At 41.8% G+C, this 22,702-nt stretch overlaps 1 protein-coding gene across 1 annotated transcript in view; it reads left to right on the top strand.

Moving 5' to 3' along the window:
- LOC111645474 (transcription regulator protein BACH2-like) overlaps positions 1-22,616 on the top strand; it is a 45,498-nt gene extending 22,882 nt beyond the window's left edge. The window contains exons 2-5 of the mRNA XM_023394701.2: positions 5,343-5,628; positions 9,319-10,740; positions 17,814-18,020; positions 19,590-22,616. Coding sequence (XP_023250469.1) covers positions 5,359-5,628; positions 9,319-10,740; positions 17,814-18,020; positions 19,590-20,027 — 2,337 coding nt within the window. The 5' untranslated portion in view covers positions 5,343-5,358 and the 3' untranslated portion in view covers positions 20,028-22,616. The remainder of the gene's footprint in view (positions 1-5,342; positions 5,629-9,318; positions 10,741-17,813; positions 18,021-19,589) is intronic.
- Positions 22,617-22,702: the final 86 nt, after the last annotated feature.

Here is a 22,702-nt window from a genome sequence, read left to right as displayed (position 1 = left end):
TGTGTGTGTGTTCTGGGGCTTGTTTTACTGCATTTATGGGGACGCTACACGTTTAACTGGCTGTTTGAGGGTGGAGACTTGGTCCCAGGGTTGGGGTCATGCACTCAGTTGTGATGGTTCAGGTTTGGGTGAGGGGTTGGTGAGTACATTATTAAGTCAAGGATGAGTCCCCACAAAGATAGGTGTAAGAGTGTATGTGTGTGTGTCTCAGGGGTTGAAAAGCCTTAGATGTGTGTGTGTGTGTGTGTTTGTGATTGATGGTTCTCCCGGGTTGAATGTAGGCTAACAGAGCAACTGACTGATGAGGAGAAAGTGCTGAGCGGCCACTGAGAGCTGCATTATGGGAAATACTGGCAGTGGCACTTGGACAGGAGGAAGCTCCTGCTGCTCTGCTCGACTGGGGTTCAGTCTGTTGATTGTGATTGTGAGGTCTGTATTTAGACACTGGGTTGGAGGTGGTTCGTAGTGTTGTAGGTGAAACACTCTGACTGGGTCACAAGGTGATCATGAGCTTTTATGTCCAACTGTTAATTCTAACACAGTTCTCAGAGGACACAGATCCTTTGGGTGATAATGGCTCTTAGAGCTCAACACAATGCAGCGTAAGAAAACACATGCAAACAGACAAAACACAAACCAATTCAGAAAAAGTCTTCATCAGTTTGACAACACATGAGCTGGAAGTGTTTCCAGGGGGACACTAAAAAGTGATGGACCTGGCTGTGATGCACTTGTTGTTCAATACTTTGAAAAGACTTCTGAAGTTAAAAGCATTGAGCAACAAGTGCACATGGATGTATTATAATACATGTAAATCCATCCGGGTTCATCACTTTTCAGTGTCTCCTGGAACAAGGTTATTATCGTTAACTAAAACAAAATAATTAAAACTACATGTGAAAAAACATTTTCCTTAAGTTACAGAGCGTGTCTTTAGGTTTGGTCTCATACATCAGCCTGTAGTATTCTGGGTGGATATGAAACCTATCTTCAGTTGTTTAGCTGTGCAGATGGAGCAGTATCTCACAGCTGATTGGCTCTCAGTGTACGACCAATACATTCACTTTAAGTGTCCACAACAATCACTGTATTAATGATGTCAAGTATTTTACAGTTAATTAACTGCAGTGATGAGCTGGACAGTCCGATTCACTGATGAGTTCATGTTGATGAGCTGTTTCATCTGAGTCGACCAGCGTCTCACCTCAGAAACACACCTACACATATTTACACCTCATGCTGAACCTTGTGTGATTGTTTACATGTTTTTACCCAGATCTACATTTTATGTTGTTGCTGTTGTTGTGTCCAGTCGGGTCAGGTTAGGGTTAAAACTGAGGGGGGGCTGACCTGAATCCAGCAGAACACTTTTGGGATGTGGTAGAACAGGGAGATTGGCAGCTTGAATGTGCCGTTGCTGAATCAGCAGAAATGGTTTGATGCATCATGTCAACATGGAGCAGAGTCTGAGAGGGAAGTCTCAACATCTGGTGGATCCAATGACATGAAGAACTGAGGAACTACCCAGTGTTAATGTGCTGTTCCTAATAAAATGATCGCTGAGTGTACTGTTCCCTGCAGCTACAGTTCCACACCAGGTTATTTTAGCCCAGTAGAAGTTATCTGCTCCTCCTCTCACCCCCTTCAGCAGAAATGTTATTTTATATATATATATATTTTTTTTTTTACAGTTGGGGGATTATGGATATCAGCTCGCTGCCTGTCAGCCTGTCTGCTGCTCCAACATGCCATCCCCTTCTCACACATATTAAAGCTCGGCGTCGACGAGATGATGAAACCACAGGCAACGTCTTGTTTACCAAAGCTCCTCAACTGTCTCTGAACACTTTACCCAGCGTGGTGGGAAGGAAGAAAGCGAAAACACAGAGAAACAGCTTTATACGTCAGACTGCTGATTGAAAGTGAGACTTGGGGAAATGTGGAAAGTGGGAAATGTTTATGCAGTTTCTCTAAATGATTTCTGTATTGTGATATAATGGTAGAGCAGGTGCTGACTCTGACTCTCATCTCTGAAGGTGTCGTGTCTCTGTAATGTACTGTGCTCCCAGTGTTTCCTGATGATGGTGATGATGATCTTACTGTATCTACAGCTACTAGATTTCTGCTGTGGACTCTTTTTCTTAAAGCTCCATATTTTCCTCCTCTCCTGTGTTTGATTTGAAGTGTTGATCCATCAGAAGATATATTTGTGGTTTTAAGAACCAAAAACCATCTCAGTGTAGTTTTACATCTCCTCTCCCAGGCTGTTTATTGAATGACGCACGACTAGGCCAACCACAAGCTAACAGATTGTCACCCACTGATGTAGCTGGGTAAAACAGTCACTGGTAAATATAAATGGTGATGTTCAGTCAGAGTCAAATTCAGACTAAAATCAGTTGTTTCAGAAGAAAATAACCCTTGGTCACTGGGAACGCTGTGCTGAGATATATTGGCCTCCTGTGTTGTAGCTTGTTAGCTTAGCAACACAATGACATTTCTTGTTATTTTAACTCATTAAGACCTGAGTCTCCCTCTAAAACTTCAGCACTGTGTGAAAACAACCTCCCAAAACCTGAGGGTTTTCTGAAAAACTTGATGTTCACTAAAGCTTTTATTTCTCAGCCTCTGAATCATGAAACATATAACATGAAATATGTTTATTGATTAAAAAATTTTGAACAGTAGGATAAAACCAAAGGTTTAAGGTTTCATTCACATGGTTTTGTCTCTGAGACTGAGAAATAAAGGTTTTAGTGACAATGTGACATCGGGTGAATTTTTAATTCTAGCTAGCACTGATACTGGCTCCTCCCCTTCTGTCTCATTCTGAGCCTTGACTAGCTGGTTAGCAGGTTGAAGTCTTCTAAGTCGCTGTCTTTGTTTTTTTCATCCAGGTAACTGTTGTAACCTGCCTCGGTGTCTCTCCCCTCACTCAGGTCGTAATACATTGTCTGAATCGCGACTTAAAACATTTTCGTGGCTAAAAATCAAATGAAATACATTTACCATAATGGATTTCTCCTTCCTGACATGAATTCCAGTGAATCACAATGCATTTCATCACTCACTTGTCTTTAAAATGATGTAATCATATATTACGCATTCACATCTCATCTAGTCTTTATAGATTAATACAAGTAAAATCATCAACAATAATAAAAAACTATGGATGGTGGGTCCAGGTGGGCGTGGCTTCGGGCGTGGCTGAGGGCGGTGACTGCTTTGTTGTGACATCACAAAGTAACAGGAGTCCTGACAGCTGGTTTTTAGGCTCAGTTTCTGAATACATGCTGTGTGCATTTCTTTGTGGACTGAGCTCTTTGATACTTTCACAGTATTAATATAGAACTTAGACCTGCTTTATAATTACACAACACATGGACAGAGACCCTTAGACTGTATGGACCTTTAATAAGATGATGCTACAGATATTTATACAGTTACTTTTGGTCAGACCTTGAGTCTGGACTGTGGCTATGTGACTGTGCTGGACAGTTAGTGGTGAGTACAGTAGGGTGTGAGTCATTAATAATCAATCCATCATAGCGACTTGTCTGAGGAACACAGTAGATGACGAGACATAAAGAGCAGTGTTAGTGAATGTAGTTTCCTCTTTCTTTTGTTTTGGCCCTCAGCAGCTCAGCAGAGCAGGGCACTGGGCAAACAGTGGACAAATTTGCAAGCATCATAAAAACAGGAGAGAATGGTCAGAGCCTGAAGTGCTCCTGAGGGGAGGCAGGAGATGATCTACAGTGCTGAGATGATTGGCCCCTGGGCCACTGGGAGAAAAGCCAGAACACTACTTCAGCAAGCCCCCAGTGCTGGGCTCTGCCTATTCAAAAGCCATGAATCAGCAGAAAGCAGCCCCCTCTTTGCCTGCAGACACACACACACACGCGCGCGCACACACACACACACACACACACACACACACACACACACACAGCCCGTGGCTGATGAGACAGACAGACTGCATGCTCAGCTGTCTGTGTTGGGGCTTTATGTTCTGCAGCATTGAAATGAAACACAATGAAAAGCCTCTGGACAGAGCTGCAGGAATCAGTGTGGAGAGCTGCTTTATGTCTATATGTACTTTCTTCAATGTCTATCAACAGAAACACACTAATCATACAGCAGGTCACCATTGAGGACAGTAAACCCTGATAAACATGTAAAAATGTATCCTCTATCAGACAGGTGTTGGAGTGAAAACAGAACTGGCAGGGGCCGTGTAATGTTTATCACTGTGGTGGCTATACAGGAAAGACAATCTATCACTGTTATTAGGGTTAGGATTGTGTATTATATTTATTGTAGTTAAGCATCAACCTCCGTACCAAAACCTGCAGTTCCTCCAATGACCACTAGAGTCTGGCTCCAACAGTGAGTCAGTCTACATAGACTCCCATGTTAAAATGTCCAACTTTATAGCAGAAATAAACATGTTTACAGCCTGGTACAAAAACAGGTTTAGTCTCTAGAGTTAATTTCCTCCTTCATGACAACTGTTTATATAACTCACCTGTTTACATTTTATTAAGACTTAATGTTATGTAGAATTGAGGGCGTGGGCTCTGTGAGTGTATGATTGCCACAAACTGCATGCATTGAAGTCTCAGCTCCACACACGCCCCTCGTCTTTGACCATTTTTGGATTAGCTTGGAGTAAGGGGCGGAGTCAGGTGCTGCCAAGATGGCGACGGTGGAGCAGCTCACTCTGAGCTTCAAAACCGCTCTTTACATTACTAAATAAATAATCACACAACAGTTGTCAATTAATTTTCTGATGCTTGCCTATTTGATTAATCGCTTACTCTCATCTCAGTAGTATTACTGGAGTTGTGCCTTTCCCATATTTTTACCACATTTTACATGACATTATTAGGTTTTCAAAAAATTTTTACTTATTTTCATTTACAGATTGTTCAAAAACTTTTCAAACTCAAATACCTGAACAACTGTGCGGTCTCTAAACAATAAATTCAATTTGTTACTGTACTCCCTGACCCATCTCCATCATGTCTTCCCTCAGAGGCTCCTTTTTCCCATCTGACTCATTATTTGTTGAGTACTGTTGTTGCTTGTTCAGGGCTCGTTAGCGGTAGAGTGATTGATGGCAATCACCAGCAATCTTGAATATCCATACTTAGTATCATGGCAACCAAGAGACAGAGAGAATCTCCATGTATTGTCCATATATTGTTGAACAACCTCACTTTAGACTGTGTAAGAAGAATCTTGTAGAGTTCCTTGTGTCATATCTCTTCACACCTGAACACAGTGAGGAGTGTTCCCATGCAGCAGGCTAACGATCCTTCCTCTGTCTTTCTCCTCGGCAGAGTCCCAGAGGGAGTGATGTTGGCAGGCGAGGAGCAGGACAGCGAGGCGTCCGCAGCGCCCATGTACGTGTATGAATCTAAGGTCCACTGCGCCAACGTGCTGTTGAGCCTGGAGGAGCAGCGGCGGCAGGGCATCCTCTGCGACGTGACCGTGCAGGTGGAGGGAAGGGAGGTTCGGGCGCACAGGGCTGTCCTCGCCGCCAGCAGCCGCTACTTCCTACAAGCCCTCCTGGGGCACAACACGTCACCCGGTGAAGCGGAGCCCATCATTAACCTGCCGGACAAGGTAAAGGGCCACCACCAACACTTCCACATGGAGTGGTTTAGTTTTTTGAATGGGTTTTTTAGTTAGGTGACTGCGTTAAGGTCTGTGTTAAGGCAAGCTCAATTATTTTCATGTTTTATTCTATGACATAAAATAAGTCAGTAAATACCCAAGTCCTGATTTCTTTAAGCTTTTACATCTGTTAAAAAAGGCTGGTTGCTAACAAGTGGTTGAATGAGACTACTGAGGTTGTCGGGGATGTTCATCATCACGTTGAACATGAAAGACTCAGATGGGGAGTCGGATCTGAACCATTTGCGTAGTTAGCATCTTCTATTTGTTTATGGTGTTTGTTAGCTTGTAACTGACAGTGGCTGACACAGTGTTAGTGGTTGTGCTAATGCTAACTCTCTCTGTCTGTACTGAGAGGTTTATTTAGCCCCACCCCCCCCCCCACAAGTTGACAGGATTGGTTCCTTAGGTTTGTGACGTATGAAACCCTGAATCTGTTTTTATGAGACTGTCACTGGTTCACTGCAGTTCAAGGTGGAAACACACAACATTATTTATCTCATCATATGTCTTGTAATATAAAAACATCATGTGGATGTTAACAAGGTAAAACACTTGATATACATTGGAGGGGGTCTTTAAATCTTACTCAGCCTTAATGGCCAACCTCAGTTGTTCATAGTGGAGTGGAGGTGTTGATGGATTCAGATCTAAAACAGACTGATGGTGAACCTGCCTGAAACATGCATAAATTAAGACTCATCGAGCTGATCTCAAAAGAACCAGAAGATGATTAGACCTGGTCCTGCAGTGGAGTTGAAGAGTGGAGTTGAAGAGAACCACCACTCGGAGCTGCTACAGTCTGCACAGATCTACCTGGGTTTAGACACAGACCTTACACAACAGAACAGGACTCTATCCAGAACCAATTATTCTGTGCTATAGTTCAGCTGGACTTGGGCCCAGAGTCTGGTCTCATAAGCAGGACAGTATGTAAAGCAGGGGCAGGAGGACATGGAGTCGAGGCGCTGAGATACCTCGACCTTCCTTGGATAAATAAGGTTAAAGAGAAGGGGGGCACGTGGATGAAACAGTGGGTTTGACACAAATGGATCTGTTTATGAAAATCTTTTGGTCATGAATATTGATGGCGTCGCCCTGTTAGCTGCTGCTGCTTCCATTAACCACTGGGGCTGATCAGGGACCAGCTCCTGATCCCAGGGGCTGGTTTTACCTTATAATGCTCCAGATCTGTCATATTGATGAATGTGTCTCTACCTCATACAGTAACAACTCACACTGGCCTGCACCACTTTACATATCAAACTCCATCTCCTCATGACTCTAAGCATGGCTTCATATTCCTCATCCTTTCTACTGTCCATCCACTCACCTGCTCATAAATGACTGGAGTTCAGAGTGAAACAGATGTGGGTGTGAAGTTCAGTATTTTCAGGACTAAGGACGTACCGCTCATCTGCTTGGTTCTTGTAAAATTAAAAATGACATTTTCTAGGTTATTGTTTTCCAAGATGTTTTGGACTTATAGAACTTCCTCTATAGGTACAATTATAAGTGTTGAAGCGCAGGCTGTAAACACCTGACATGTTCAATATTAATTAATAAAAGTGTCTTCACCGGCTGCTTAACTTATTCTTCATTCACATTTTATGCAGGAAGCAGGAAACTGAAACATATTTTTAGTTCAAGTTCAACTAAACCCGGCTTTGTATTAAAGTGATAGTTTGGGTTAATTGATATGAGGTTGTGTGAGGTTCTTATCTATAGTCAGTGTGTTACCTGCAGTAGATTCAGACCAGCTGCCAGTTTAGAAAAGCAGCAGGAGCAACAGCACAGACAAACAATTTGATATCAGTTGAGGTGCCGCTTTATTTTGAACATTTACATTGCTTTATCTGCCGTCAAACAGCCCTTTACTTTGAAACTACAGTTTGTGAACCTTTGAACTACTGAATTACTACGCACAAGCGCACACACGGTTCTGATTTACAGTTTTACTTGATGGTTGTTCTTCATCCCTTAAACCGTGCTGACCAGCTGATGGTCCAGAACTTTTTTTAACACAGAACTTTTTTTAAGTTCTAAATTCTAGTGAAGATCCTAAACTTTCCAAAGACACAAGATGATAGAGAATATATATCATACTGTCAGACAGTGTGGAATTATATATATATATATATATATATATTTTATTTACTTTAAAAGGGTGAAAACTACATGTTAAGTGGTTAATGATCAATCATTGTCACTGATTACTCCCACCTGTCTCCTGTGCCATCTGTCCCTGCTGCTGCTCATCAGTAGGACTGCTTCAGTGTGCAGAGGAGCTTCTCTGCACAGGAGGCAGCTGCTGCTGATGCCTGCTGACACACCAATACACACACACACACACACACACACACACACACTTATTCATGTGCACACATGCACACACAGCTATATGCAGTAAACAACCACACAGCAACGCACACTCATATGAACACATAATAGCCATGCTGAATGTAGTGAACAAGATGGAGGCAGAGGAGATGCGGGGTGAAGGAGAAGAGGAAGAAGCTGAATGATCCACAGTCAGACGATGAGATGAATAAACCTGGAGTGTGGCAGAATGACTATGAATAAAGTGGATTGGCTTGTGAGGCAAAGTCCAGTTTCTTTCATTTCCAGCTAACTTCTTAAAATCCTGTAAGGTCAATGTTGTAACACACAATATTTTCTTTTTTATTCCTCCGCGAGACTTATTGTTTTCAGGTTGTGACATTCTCATGCACACAATATCTCAGTAATGCCTTGCTGGAACTTCTTCAAATTAGGCACAAACATTCACCAAGACACAAGGATAAACTGATTAGATTTTTGGTGGCTAAAAGTCAAGGTCATGGTGACCTCACAAAACAGGATTTTGGCCTTGTGAACACAATATCTTGACCACTCCTACGGGGGATCCCTTCACATTTAGCACAAACATTCACTTGGAATAAAGTTTGAACTGATTAGATTTTGGTGGTCAAAGGTCAAAGGTCAAGGTCTTGGTGACTGCACAAAAAACTTTTATCTAATCTTCAATGATGAACTTTACGTGATGCAGACCCTTGCATACTCATGTATATGGAAAGGGTTGAACTGGAAGACACTGAATATGTTTGAGCAGGACAGCTTTGTTCAGCCAGGCCAAGCTGGTCAGAGATTATAATATGATTATTATATAATTATTTGCGGCAGAGGAAATATTAAAGGACACCTTGAATTAAGTATTCTCTGGGAGCCGTCATCAAGGATGGCTGATGTTTCTAGGTGTCTTCCTCTATAGCTCAAACATCACCTTCATCACTTTAAGGACAACTGCAGCTTTAATGCACAAGATAATAAATTGTTGAAGGTGCCTTTGGTTAGATTCTTGCAGAATACCGGCGTTTTCTCTCACATCTTGGACAGAGTTTCTCAAGGTTACAATGAGTCTTTGTCTTTGTTTCTTCAGGAGAAAGCTGGCAGAAGTCAGGACAAACACTTAAATGATAATTGATAATTGAATTTAGTTTGTAAGGCGACGGGAACTGAACCTTTTCTGATTATTACGAGCTCAATCTGACTAGTATCTTTTAAATTACTCACTGTCAATAAAAGGTATTTTTTTCATCTCACATTTAATTGAAATCTGCTCTCTACTCTCCTCTGCAGGTGACAGCCAAGGGTTTCGCACCACTGCTCCAGTTTGCCTACACAGCCAAGCTGGTTTTAAGTCGGGAGAACATCCATGACGTCATCCTGTGCGCTGACTTCCTGGGTGTTCACAATTTGGAGGACTCTTGCTTCCGGTTCCTTCAGGAGCAGCTACAGAATGACAGTCAACACGCCAGTAACGGCAAGGTGGAGTATGACGATGACATCACAGCCAAGGACACGGTGTTTTCGGAGACGGCATCCGTGGACGATTCTGCAGACACGAGGCATCATGTAGCAAGCACTACGCCACTTCCCACTGACCCTCCTCAATGTCCGAAATACAGGAAATATCACTACCAGATCTGTGACAACAAGCTCAATGGAGAAAACCATCATGGCAGTGATGATGTCATTTTGGCCGATCATACCTCAGTCAGCCCTGTGAGCTCGCAGCTTGCAGACAGCAGTGCTGCTCCACAAACTCTACTTACACCCTCCAGAATCAAAGAGGAACCTTTTGTGTTTGAGGAAGAAGAAGAAAGCAATGGCTGCAACACGGAGTTGTGCACCGAGGAGGTGCTGGAGATGGAGCTGGAGGTAGAAGGGGTTCCAGTAGCAGCTGAGCACTCGCCTAGCCAAGGCTCGCCCTCTTCCTGTCTGCGCTCCTACCTCCAGAGAGGTGGCCTGGATCTGAGCGGTGTTCCCAGCACCACCATCCAGCAGCTACTCACCAACAGACTGTCCCTCAACCACTACAGGGAACTGGTCAAAGACAGACAGAGGGATAAGAGGGAATCTGTCGGCCAAGTGGACCTCAAGACCGGCATTGCAGATGTAATACCATCAGCACTGACTGGTATTGGTGGGAACATGGAGAGGCCAGTGTCCAAAGCCTCCTCTTCTAAACATGAGGGCGAGCTAGACAGACGCAGTGTCATTTTCTCCTCAGCAGCTGGCGAGCGACAAATGTTGGCCCAATCTTACATGGACGAGAAGTTCAGAGAAAAAGTCTCAACCCTGATGCAGGTAGAACCTCTTTCCTCCAGTCGATCATGCCTCACCACCAGCTGCCCTGTTCCCATCAAGACATCAGCCCACTCTCCTCCTCCCTTTGAGCCCCGAACCCAGACCTCCAGCTCCCGTTCCTCGTTCTCGTACCCAGAGGACGCAGGCAGCAGTAGCTCACCTTCCAGCTTGCCCCAGTTTGACTTCTCCTCATCACCGCACTCAGGCTCCATCTCTGGACTGTCTCAGTGCCTGGCCGGGGTGATGGAGCAGAGGAACCCCCACAGCGGAGAGGTGGTCTTCTCTCAGGGTTGCACCAAGATCAAAAGTGAACGGGGATTTGGTGCCAGTGGTGGCAACTCCAGTGATGAATCGGGCTCCTTCTCAGAGGGAGACAGTGAAAGTGGCATGTCCAGAATCTCTGGTCCTGAGGTTAGTACGCTCCTCTACTATACTTTCTTGAGCAGGATACTCTTTGTGTTAGCATCAACGTAAATTCAGTGCCTGGCTGATGGTAAACAATGTACCTGCTTATCATCAGCATGTAAGCATTGTCACCATGAACATGTTAGCACACTTAAGTATAGGTATTAAGTATATATTTTTTGGGGCTTTTGTGCCTTTATTGGACAGGATAGTAGAGAGAGACAGGAAATGGGGAGGGAGAGAATGACATGCAGCAAAGGCCGTCCGATGCGGGACTCGAGCCGGGGCCAACTGCAGCGAGGACTGTAGCCTCTACACACGGGGCGCCTGCTTAGACCACTACGCCACATGACGCCCCCTGATGTTAGCATTAAGCTCAAAGCACCACTGTGTCTAAATACAGTACAGCCTCATAGTACTCTTTCTCCTGTCTGACAGAATTTCCCATCAACATGAACCCTGCAAGTTGTTTATGCTTTTTAAAAAAAAACAATCTAGTTTCTAACACTCACTTGTCTTCTTTGTCATGCTATTAAATGGTAATGTTGAAGTATTGATCACCTGATCAATAACTGACCTCTTTTTAAAGCTTTAAAAACACATCTTCCTGTGTCAGTAGCCTGGATCATTGATTTACAGCTGGGACTATTCTTAGACAGTTTTCCTCTCAGGAGAAATGACGCAAACACTTCCAGCACATGCTCCTTGGACTTAAAAGAGCTGTATGGTTGCTATGGTGACGCCTAAGTACATGCAATATCTGAAGAGATGTGAGATTAGTTTCATACTGGAACTCACTCTCTTTCTCTCTCTCTCTCTCTCTCTCTCTCTCTCACACACACACACACACACACACACACACACAGACACACACACACAGAATATTAGCTTTATTAGATTTGAGTGGTTGTGGCCTCTGGCCTGCGGATGAGTCAACAGAGATCCCACTACATTACTGTTAAGAAGACCCCACATTATGCCACCTTTGCTTGTTTACATTGAACCAGACAATGCTGGTTGGTTGCCACGATGTGTGTGATTTCAGCATGATGGTGTTTCGGGATCAGAGGTGTGACGTAACACAACAGCGGCACCTTTGTACCTTATAAGGAATTGGGGATTGTGTTGTAAGGACTTCAGTTATTCAGTTCACATGCTGAAACTGACACTACAGACCCAGCCTATTTATTTCAGATGTTGTTCTCCACATACAGTTCTGCATGATGATGTATTTTTATAGTCCAGCCCTGCAGTTATCATCACCCTAGTTCCCTCCATTAAAAGTCACTGGGATTCTTCCATTGTCTTTTGGATTATTAGAGAAAATAAACAACAGTTTATGATCCCGACAGGTTTAGTTCAGCAGGATCATCTTCACTAATGAACTCCACTTTATGATGTTTGAAGCCTAAAAACAATCAGCAGAAGTTAAAAGCTAATGTTAGCCTATAAACCAACTACACCACGGTCACATGACTTCACCGTCACCACCACTAAACTTCAACTAATTTGATTTAGCTCTTATCTCTTCTATAAAAAGCCTTTCCTCTGACATGGTTAGTAACAGTAAATCAACACCGGGATATTTACTGACGTATTTTATGTTGTAGCTTTTGTTAAACACAGACCTTATTTAACCCATCTAATCAAAAACACATTCAAAGAACCTGAGACTTCAGGACCAGGGAACAGGCGGAGCTAACATGCAACTAATTTCAGGGTTTTCAGACTCACTCCTTCAGAACTCTATAACTATGAATAAGTGTATAATGTATAATAATCTGTTGACTGACTATAATCCATTTCTGTTGTTTGGGAATTTTACAAATGTTTCATCAAACTGCCATGTGAACTCATGCTGCCTTTCAAATCACCAGTCAGCCTCCTTGTTATGTAAGGTCTTTGCTAACAGACAGGCAATTACTTCAAAGCAAAGACATTCAGGCCAAGAGTTGAGCTTGACATTGTTCACTGTTAAAATGACTGAAGTGGTGTATGTCAAGATGAAAAAGAAAAGAAAGATGTGACATCACATACAGAGATGTGAACTCTGGGTCATTGTGGAACATGAGGCTAACATTATGCAGCTTTTCTACTCCACTAAAACAACTTTGAGTTGTAGAAGAGGCAAATCTATTATCAAATTAAGTTAATGTTACTACACTTAATATTGATACTAATGTCAGTTCACACTCAGTAAGCACTTTATTAGGTCCATCACACTAACACCCTTTCTCCAACAAAATTAGCAGGTATAAGCAGGTTTTTTAAACATGGCTAAACCTGCTAATAAAAGCAGATTTTCCACTGTCAGTGGAGTTTGTCTTTCTGTTTGGACTGAGAACACACACAACTGCAAGAAGCAACATCATCACATGCACTTACAGAGCACACACACATGGGCGCAGGGTAGAAACAGTGAGCTGTTAGCCGCTGTGCAGACTGGTAAAACAGGTCTGTCACGTCTCATCCTCAGGTTGTTGCTCCTGTCAGTGTCAGGGATTGTGTGTTTTTAAAACTTATTTCGGGGCTGCAGCTCACTCTCAGGGTAAGGTGTAACCGCAATGTTTCTGGTTTACCAGCACCTGGACAACTGGTCTGTTTAGTGTCTGTGCTCTGAAAGACGGGGGTGAAATTTAGTGGGTTCACCCGAGTGTTGTGTTCACATCAATACCGAGTGTATTGCAGAGTCATGTGACCTGGGTGTGAATGCTGATTGAACCATTTTCAATTGCCGTCAAAAGCCTGATGTTAGTGGGTCTTAGCAGGTTTTATAATAAGTGGAAAAGGGGCTTTAGAGATGCACCACTCTCCCAGTAGAGTGTGACACTGATAAGAGTTTATAAGCACACTGGGCAGCTTTTTAACACTGTTGTATTTAGTTTAGTTTTAATGTAGTGTTACATGTGTGCACACTTACATCATATATCACTCCTCTGTATGTATTTGTGTGTGCATGTGTGTATATATGTGTGGTCTGTCCCACTTCTTTGCCCTGACCCAGTTGTCTCACCCATAGAGCGGACACACACACACACACACATACACACACACACACACACACACACACACACAGGGTACCCTGCAGGCAGGTGGAAGGTGTCCTGTCAACGCTCCCTCCACCATCTGCTGTTCCTGACCCCAGATCTGACCGCTCCAATTAAGCCAGCCTGTTAAAACCCCTTCTCCACTCAACTTTGCATTTTGGAGTTTTTCCTTTTTTTTTCCTTCTTATTTAATTATTATTTAAGTTGTAGTGAGTATTTACAACATTAGTATTGTGGGGATGAATATTTCTTGAATAGTTCCTGAAATAAGCCGATCCCTGCTGGGAGATTTGGTCATTGCAACAAGAGGAACAACTGAGTTAATTAAAAGATACAAAGTTTAAACAAACCCCCAAAACAAAAATCAAACAAAGAAATCGAATAGACTAATTTATATAAAATAATTTATAGACTTTAACTTGCAGCTGAGATTTTGATGAAAGTGCCAAAGAAAGACAAAGGCACTTATCTGTTAAAAGCCTGGGATGCTTTTTGTAATGCTAACACAACAACATGTATTATTATCATAGTCGTCTGACATGTAAAACAAAGTCTGAGTTTGTACAGATCATAGACTGTAAATACAGATGGACGTAGCCTCTTTGACATCACCCACACACCCGTGGTTATGAAGCTCAGAGTTAGCCGCACCACAGTCGCCATCTTGGCAGTGTCTGACTCCGCCCGTAACTCCCAGCTAATCCAAAAATGGTCAAAGAGGTGGGGCGTGTGTGGAGCAGACTTTGGTGCATGCTGGTCATTCAAGAGGCCACGCCCTCAATTATACATAACTTTAAGTGTTAATAAAATGTAAACAGGTGAGTTATATAAACAGTTGTCATGAAGGAGGAAATTAGCTCTAGAGACCAAAACTGTTTTTGTACCAGGGTGTAAATGTGTAAAGTTGGACATTTTAACATGGGAGTCTATAGGGAGTGACTCACTGTTGGAGCCAGACTCTAGTGGTCATTAGATGAACTGTAGGTTTTGGCTCCATTTTTTAGATGCTTGATACTGATGTCACTCCATGCTCTTTATTTTAACTGTAATGTGGGCTGGGATTCTGCAGAAAAGGGGCAATTCAGATTTTCCTCACAGCTGATTGGTTAGGAATTCGAGAAAGAAACTACGCTGTGACAGTTACCAAGGCAACAGGACTCACTTTAAACCCGAGGCTAACTAATCCTGTTTCATTAGTCAGGCTCCTGATTCCCTTGACACTGTTTATAATATTGAATTACAATTGATGTGTTGTCTATTAAGAGATAATAAAAGCACAAACTACTGCTCCTGACTCAAGCCTTCTTCAACTGCTGCCGATTATTATGCCAGCAAGTGTTGACATGTGTCACTGTGTTAGGTTGGTAGAGATAGTAGAGTTAGCTGTGATGGGAATAGTTCAACACATTGGATGATGTCAGTGCTGAACTATTCCCACATCATCTCCTCACAGTTTAACCCCTGTGGCCGTAACACAGTTACTGTGATTATTGTCTTTGTCTGTCTCGTAGACTGATCTCAGGACTCATGCGGTTACATCACGTGGCTCTAATCCTCCTCCGCAGGTTCACACTTTCTGATAATCCTGCAGTTATTACATTTAACAACAGTCTTTATTTACATGTAGTGTATTACAGTCATTCTTTTGGCTAAATGTTGATGTCGAACATGTTAGACAAGTTCTCGTTTTAACACCGTGAAGTGATGGAGCGAGCGTCTCCGAGGATACACACACTGTTAAAAATGGAAACCAGAACACCAGAGAGAGACAGAGATTGGTCGAGGGATTTATGACCATCCACGGCTCACTTTGTCATTCCAACCTTATTATGTGACTGCTGAGAGTCATGGAGCTATATATAGATGTCTATAGAGTAAAGGACAGGCAGCACCTAAACACACACACACACACACAACACACACACACTCTCTTATCCCTTTACTCTTTGAATGATGTCATTGCTGTATACTGGCAGCTCTGTGCTGAACGCTGCTGGTATGATGAAAACAGCTTGGATCTGCTGTAGCAGACTGTTCTGATGCAATGTAACACGGAGGGAACACGGAGTAAGAACGGTCAACACACAGTGTTCACTCAGCATTGCTCTCATACTGCAAATCAACAAGATTTAAAAAGTAAAAATTTAGTTTCCGGGGCCACAGCTACACGGTGGATACACACCCAGTGCAAGTAAACAGGATGACAAAGAAAGGCTCAAACAAATCAGCTATTTGGAGTACATTAATGGAGTTATAGAAAATTATTTACAAATCAGCTATTTGGAGTACATTAATGGAGTTATACAAAATTATTTAAAATACCAATAAATGCTTACATAAGTAAATGCATAAGAATAATACATAACCCATTAAAGACATCCAAATGCAGACACATTACACACATAACAGAGAAATAACAAGTAAGAAAGAAATTGTTACATGTTTCAGGTTTTAGACTAAAATTAGCTCCAGACTGAAACAAAGAGCTCGTCCTGTTTTCTCTTTGTGTCAGAGCTGCTGGGATCAGTCAGCTGCTCAACACTGACACCTGGTGGATGGTACACCACATGTCTCTCCACCAGGCAGCTGGGAACTGATGTTGAATAATACTCCTTACTGAATAGGAAGAGTTCAAATCCTTAATTAAAAAACAATTAAAACAGCTCCATTACAAGTGCATTATTAATCCTCCCTAAGTAAAAGCTTATGTATTTATATCACATCACATAATGACTTCATGATGGAACTAGATATTGCGCTTTCAATATAGTTTTAGTGCTTCTTCTTGCTGTATTGATACATTATGTTGTGTTTACAACAAAGAGTCCTCTTATCTCTGATTAGTCTTCAGTTGCAATGTATGTTTAGGATTATAATTAACACATTGTCAGCTTTGATTCAAAGCATTGATTGAAATATTCATTTCATGAAAACCATGCCGAGGTGATGATAGCACTCTGCTCGGCCCAGGCAATATACCCAAAATGTAAGATCTCGTCACAGTCCAGCCCAATTATCTCAGTATATGATATAATGACAGCATCAGGGGGTGGGTTTTATTTGTCACATGCCAAGGTTCAATGTACAGCAAGCACAGCAGTGAAATGGGGGGTTGACTCAGCAGCAGGGGAGACTGCGCAAAACTGCAGAACTGCAAAAAAAAAAAAAAAAATTAAATATATATATATATATATATATAAAAGATATATATATATATATATATATATATTCAACAATTTCCGTAGGGGATTAATGAAGTATTTCTGATTCTGATATATAATTGACATTATGAAAAATATTTAATATGGTGGGAAATAGCACTCACTTGCCAGTGATGTGGAGTAGTGAACTACATGTAATTAATCTAGTCGTTTAACTACATCTTGCAGTAAATTGCTGGTAGTTCAACTACATTCATATGTGATTCGAGAAGATAAATCGCTTTTTTGCCATTTTTCAAATGATTTGGGGTCAAAAAGGAATAATTTTTAATTTTATCATTGCCTCTCTACTGTAACTGAACCATTGACCAGCCTGCCCCCTTTTCCTTTCGTCCTGACTCCTGTAAAGTAATGTCCAGGCAATGCATTTATCAGGCAAGACACCAACACACACTTGACCTTTGTGTAGTTCGTGTGTCACCATGCTCAAATCCAGAGCTGACGTTCCAGCACTTCCCCATGAACAGCGGGGTATTTTTATTTTTTTGGTTTATGTATGTATGTTTTTGATCATTTCGTATCACATGTACATTGTCAATGTGATCATTTTTAAGAACTACTTTTTGTAAGTAGCTTTAGTTAAATAAACTAGATTCCCCCATAGTGGAACTTCAGTGGAACATAAACTCTTGATTCTTCATGTTGCTTTTATTGTGAAAGTTCATTCTTCACCTTAAACACAGAGGTGTGACAAAATAATCTTAATACTATCCAGCTTTCAACCAGGTCTCTTAGTGAGTTTGTTTGTTGTCAGGGAGATGGTTCAGCCTCCATCACGTGACATGACTGTGAAACTTTGTGGTCCTTTCAGGTAAAGCTGCCCTTCCCCGTGGACCAGATCACCAACCTGCCGCGCAATGACTTCCAGATCCTCATCAAGATGCACAAGCTGAGCTCAGAGCAGCTGGAGTTCATCCACGACGTCCGCCGTCGCAGCAAGAACCGCATCGCTGCACAGCGGTGCCGCAAGAGGAAGCTGGACTGCATCCAGAACTTAGAGGGCGAGATCCGCAAACTGGTGCGATCACACCTACACACACACACACACACACACACACACACACACACGCACACACTTTCAGTGGGCGCTTTTAGGTGATGTAGCACCCTCTGGTAGCCAAACTGGGTAACTGCAGTTCCTTATCCTCACAATAACTGATTGATATTAACCAGTTCCCCGTCACTGTGTTGAAGGGAAACGTCACAAAATTATTATTATATAGTATTAAGGATTTCCCCACAGATTTCTCTCAGTTAAAGGGTGATTACACTTAAGTATTTCCTGGTTCTGTGATCATTTCTTTCAGTTACAATAAGATGATGAGAAAATGAAGGTGAACAGTAAGATGTTTACAGGCCCACGTCCTGCTTCAAGTGATTTCCTGTGACATGAGGACGTATTAGATAATGTGGCTAAAGTGCTGTAGTCATTGTGTTGTCATCATGTTCCCAGAGTACTGTCTTATCATACCCAACAAAAAACTGAACAACACGATGTAAACTCTCATTCCCTTTAAAAAACAATCCATAGCAGCAGTTTTGGATCTGATGGTCCATAAGAAAAAGGATTGAAACAACCTTTACTGTATCTGCCATTGCTGTGGTAGGCTACAGCCACACTACTATGTTTTTTTTGTTAGTTTTAAATTTGTCTCTCTTCCTAAGTTTACTCCTGCTGTTCACAGTACTTCAGAGTTTTTGAGCCATGAAAATAGAGACTTTCAGAAATGCTGCTGGACCCACTTTATTTTGAAAACCCTGGGGGTTGTGTTGTACTCTGGACGGACAGAAACTGAGATGATGACGTAGACGTTGTGTTCTGTATTTCAACGCTACAACTGTCTGTTACTGGTTCATAGTATTTTCTGCAACTAATCAACTGCAGAGTAGACAATCTGCTTCCTTTTTACACTGGCTTGCACATGCCCAGTGTACTTGAATGGTCATGTGATATGTGTTTTAAGGTGTGTTAGTATGGATGGAGATTATTGCTTATATGGAACTAAAAAGCTTGTCTTTTATTTTAAAACCCCATTATAAAAATGTTAAGGTTTTGGAAAAAAAACAAACTTTGTATTGGTTATGGTCAGGGAAAGATGAGAGTTTGGGTTCAAATCCAAACTGCAACTAATTACAAAGGTCAGGGTTCCTTTGTTGTTATTGTTAGAAGAAGAACTACTGAGTCTGAGATTAAGGAACAATTACAGTCTCCAGAAACTACAAACTACAGTATTCAGCCAGGTGTCAAAGTTCACACAGCCTCTAGAGGTTGCTTGTTAAATATTCAGACTGTATTAACATAGTGGACTGTGTTGGTGGGGGTCTCTTGATTCAGGTACCAGTGAGACAGGAAATAAATCCAGGAAGTCCAGTTTGAGTATCAGATCCATGAGTTTGAAATCACTGCACAGATATTTCTAAAAGTTTGAGGAAGGATTTTATTGCGTCAACACTGTGGCTTCATGTTGGTCTGAACACATTTGGCTCTTGAACAGATGGCAGATGCTGTTGTTTCTCTGGTGCTCACAGAGGATCGTCCAGTGTTTTCACCATGTTGACCCAATGAAACTTTGTCTTATGAACACAGATGTGTGAGAAGGAGAAGCTGCTGAGCGAGCGCAACCAGCTGAAGGTTTGTATGTCGGAGCTGTGGCAGAACCTCTCCTTCCTCTCCCAGCAAGTGTGCAGGGAGGTGCAGGGCAGCCAGCCGCCTCCCGTCTCCGCCAGCATCGACCTCACATCCATACCGCCGTCGCCTTCCTCCGACGACGTCTCGTCCCAGCCCAGGTCGCCGGTGTCACAGCAAAGCGTGGCTGCGTGTCTGTCTGATGTGGGTCTCGGCCAGGGGAGGAGGGGCAGGCAGTGTAGGGTGGAGGTGTCGGATGTGGGGCAGCAGAACGCGGAGTGTCCACTGGTGCGTGGATCCACTGAGGAAACATGTAGCCCCACTGTAACAGTGGATTTCTGTCAGGAAATGACTAAGAAATGCACGACGGATGAACAGAAGAGACGGGACTGTCCTTAGAGTCAGTGGTGAACGGTTTGGTCTACGACACACTCGTCTTGTCTATACCTTGATATTTGAAGTATTTTTTTTCTTTTTTTTGTAAAGGATGACACAAGCGTTATCTTATCAGCAATACTGTTCAACAGATATTTTTTGGACTGGTATAACACAGAAGCACTGGCAGCTTTCTCTCTCCCTCTCTATCATCCTGACTTCTTCCTGTCAACTTCCCCAGCTCTCTCGTGCATCACGGGAGGTTAAACTCAGGAATTCCACAGAATGTTCAGTAATGTCCCTGTTCACATGTACACGCACTTTACTTTAGAGTCCTGTCCAAGCTGGATAATTACTTCGGTACGTACGGTTGATTTGCAGTTTTAATTATCGACACCTGTCACGTCTGGTTGACCAAAGGAATAGTTCAAGATTTTATTTGCTTTCTCTCTGAGAGTGAGATGAAAAAGATTGATACCAACCTCAAATCTGTGAAGTTCAGAGCTGAACTCAGAACATGGTTAGCTTAGGTCGGTATAATGACTGGAAGTACACCACACTGTGCACAGCTCCTTTACGTCAGCTACATCGATTGTATTAGTGTTAAATGAATTGAATTTACAGTAGATGTAACTTGCGGCCATTTTGCTTAGGTCTTTGGTTAAACAAAGGAGACACGACAGGTTCCTTTGTCAGATTTAGAGGTGTTGTTAGCTAGCTGTTTCCCCTGCTTCCATTCTTAATGCTAAGCTAGGCTAACCACATCCTGACTCCATCTCTGTACTCAACACACATCCTCTCACCAGACTGTAATACATTTCCCAAAATGTTGGACTAACCCTTTAAATTATTCAGTACATTGAACAACATCAAACAACTCACTTGTGATATGATTTCTCATCTCAAATGATCCGGTAATTGTTGAGTGACACAGGACTTTAAAGTAAAATGTTACCAAAGGTATGTATTTGTAAAAAAAAAAAAATTACATTAGATGAAAATGCTCAATGAATTCTCATTATGCAAAGTTTCATTTGAAAAACTTCACTTTTACTTTTTCTCGTACTCAGACGGACGTTTCTACACATTTCTCTTCTGCCTTTTTTCATATCTGTGCTGAGAGAGAACATTACAGAACTGAAGCACTGCCCAGCGCCTCCAAGAGGTCACGCCTGGCACTGAACCTGAGCGAGCCTGTCCAGACACATTAAAGGGCAGTAACAGTGCCGGTTTACATTTCTGCCCACCATTTTCCAAAGCATGCCGCAGTAGTTCATCAACTTACAGACGAGAATCTCCGAACAAGGAAGTGGAAGGTTCCTGGAAGAACTATGTCATTTGGTCATTGTGATAGTGAAAATGGAGACTTTCTTTTAATTTAATTTAATTTTGTTTTAATTTCTTTTAATTGATTTGATCAATTCTTTATCAAAGAAAACAAAAACTTTTGTCTGCCTGTGCAGTTGTAAAATTACAGATACAATTCAACAAATATAGAGAATCAAGTTGATTTATGTGATTATGTTTACACTGATTTCCAGATATTTTCCATTCATTACGATTTTAATAGATCTATTAAGGAAATATCTCTGGAAATTAAAACTTCAGTCAATCTATGTTAAAAAGTAGTAATAAATAACTGGGTATTTACTGTCTTAGAACATTGTCTCTATTTCCACACAATTACCAAATTGCATGTTCCTCTCCGTATAACGTCCTTGGAAATTATATTTTCTTTTTTCTGTTTTATATTCTTTTTTATAGGAACCACAGGTTGAAACTTCAAACAGAAGGTTGACTTAAAAAGTTGACACATTGGGACATAAAAACTAAAACAGTGAATGAATTAAATGAATATCAGAAATAACGAGTCTGAAATAAAGAAACGTACCTAGTTGATTTACAGAGGCTTCAGAAAGTAGACAGGCCCCATCGTCTTGCACTTTATTGTGTTTTTGAGATTTTGAGATTTTATTTTAGATCGATAAAATTACCATTCTTGCATAAGTCTACACTCAGTAACCCATAATGACTCTTTGCGGAGTCCAGACAAACTGAGGAACCAGGTGAGAAGAACCTTGGTCAGGGAGGAGACCAAGAGCCCAGCAGCAGGGACAGGGACAGTGGTCAGATCGTCATCATGAAGGATGAATGAAGCCAAATACAGAGAGGTCCTTGAAGCACCAAACCACATACTGGATATTGACCAAAAAGTCCAGATTTAAACCCCACAGAAAACATCTGTGGAGGGAGATTAACTTGCCAGATCCAGGTGTTCAGAGCTTGTAGAGACTGAAGCTGTACCTGCTGCTGAAGGGGGTTCTACAAAGAACTGGATCAAGAGTCTGAAGACCTATTGACTAAATGAGAGATTTCACTTCTTGATTTTTAATTGATTACCAAATATTTCTAAAAACAAAGTGTGCAAACAATCTGAATACCTTCTGACGCCACTGTATATATTATATATTATCATATGGTGAAATGAATGGAAACCAACACCTGCCTGGAAGGTAGAAAACAGACTCAGAAATCTACTGTTGTTATGCTTTGGAAATGGATGGTGGCAATGTAAAGTAAATATGATCCATTTTAAATGGGCTGAATTTTAAACATGCTGGTTTGGTCATTTAAACAAATCATAAGTGCTCTTTGTCACCCATTTATGTATTGTCTTAAAAGTAGTAAGAATTTAGTGT

The sequence above is a fragment of the Seriola lalandi genome, unplaced genomic scaffold (assembly GCF_002814215.2).
Source record: "Seriola lalandi dorsalis isolate HSWRI2012SDOR001 ecotype SW California unplaced genomic scaffold, Sedor1 jcf7180002054953, whole genome shotgun sequence".
NCBI lineage: Eukaryota > Metazoa > Chordata > Actinopteri > Carangiformes > Carangidae > Seriola > Seriola lalandi.
Note: the sequence above shows the minus strand (reverse complement) of the source record. Positions and strands in the feature narration are given on the sequence as shown.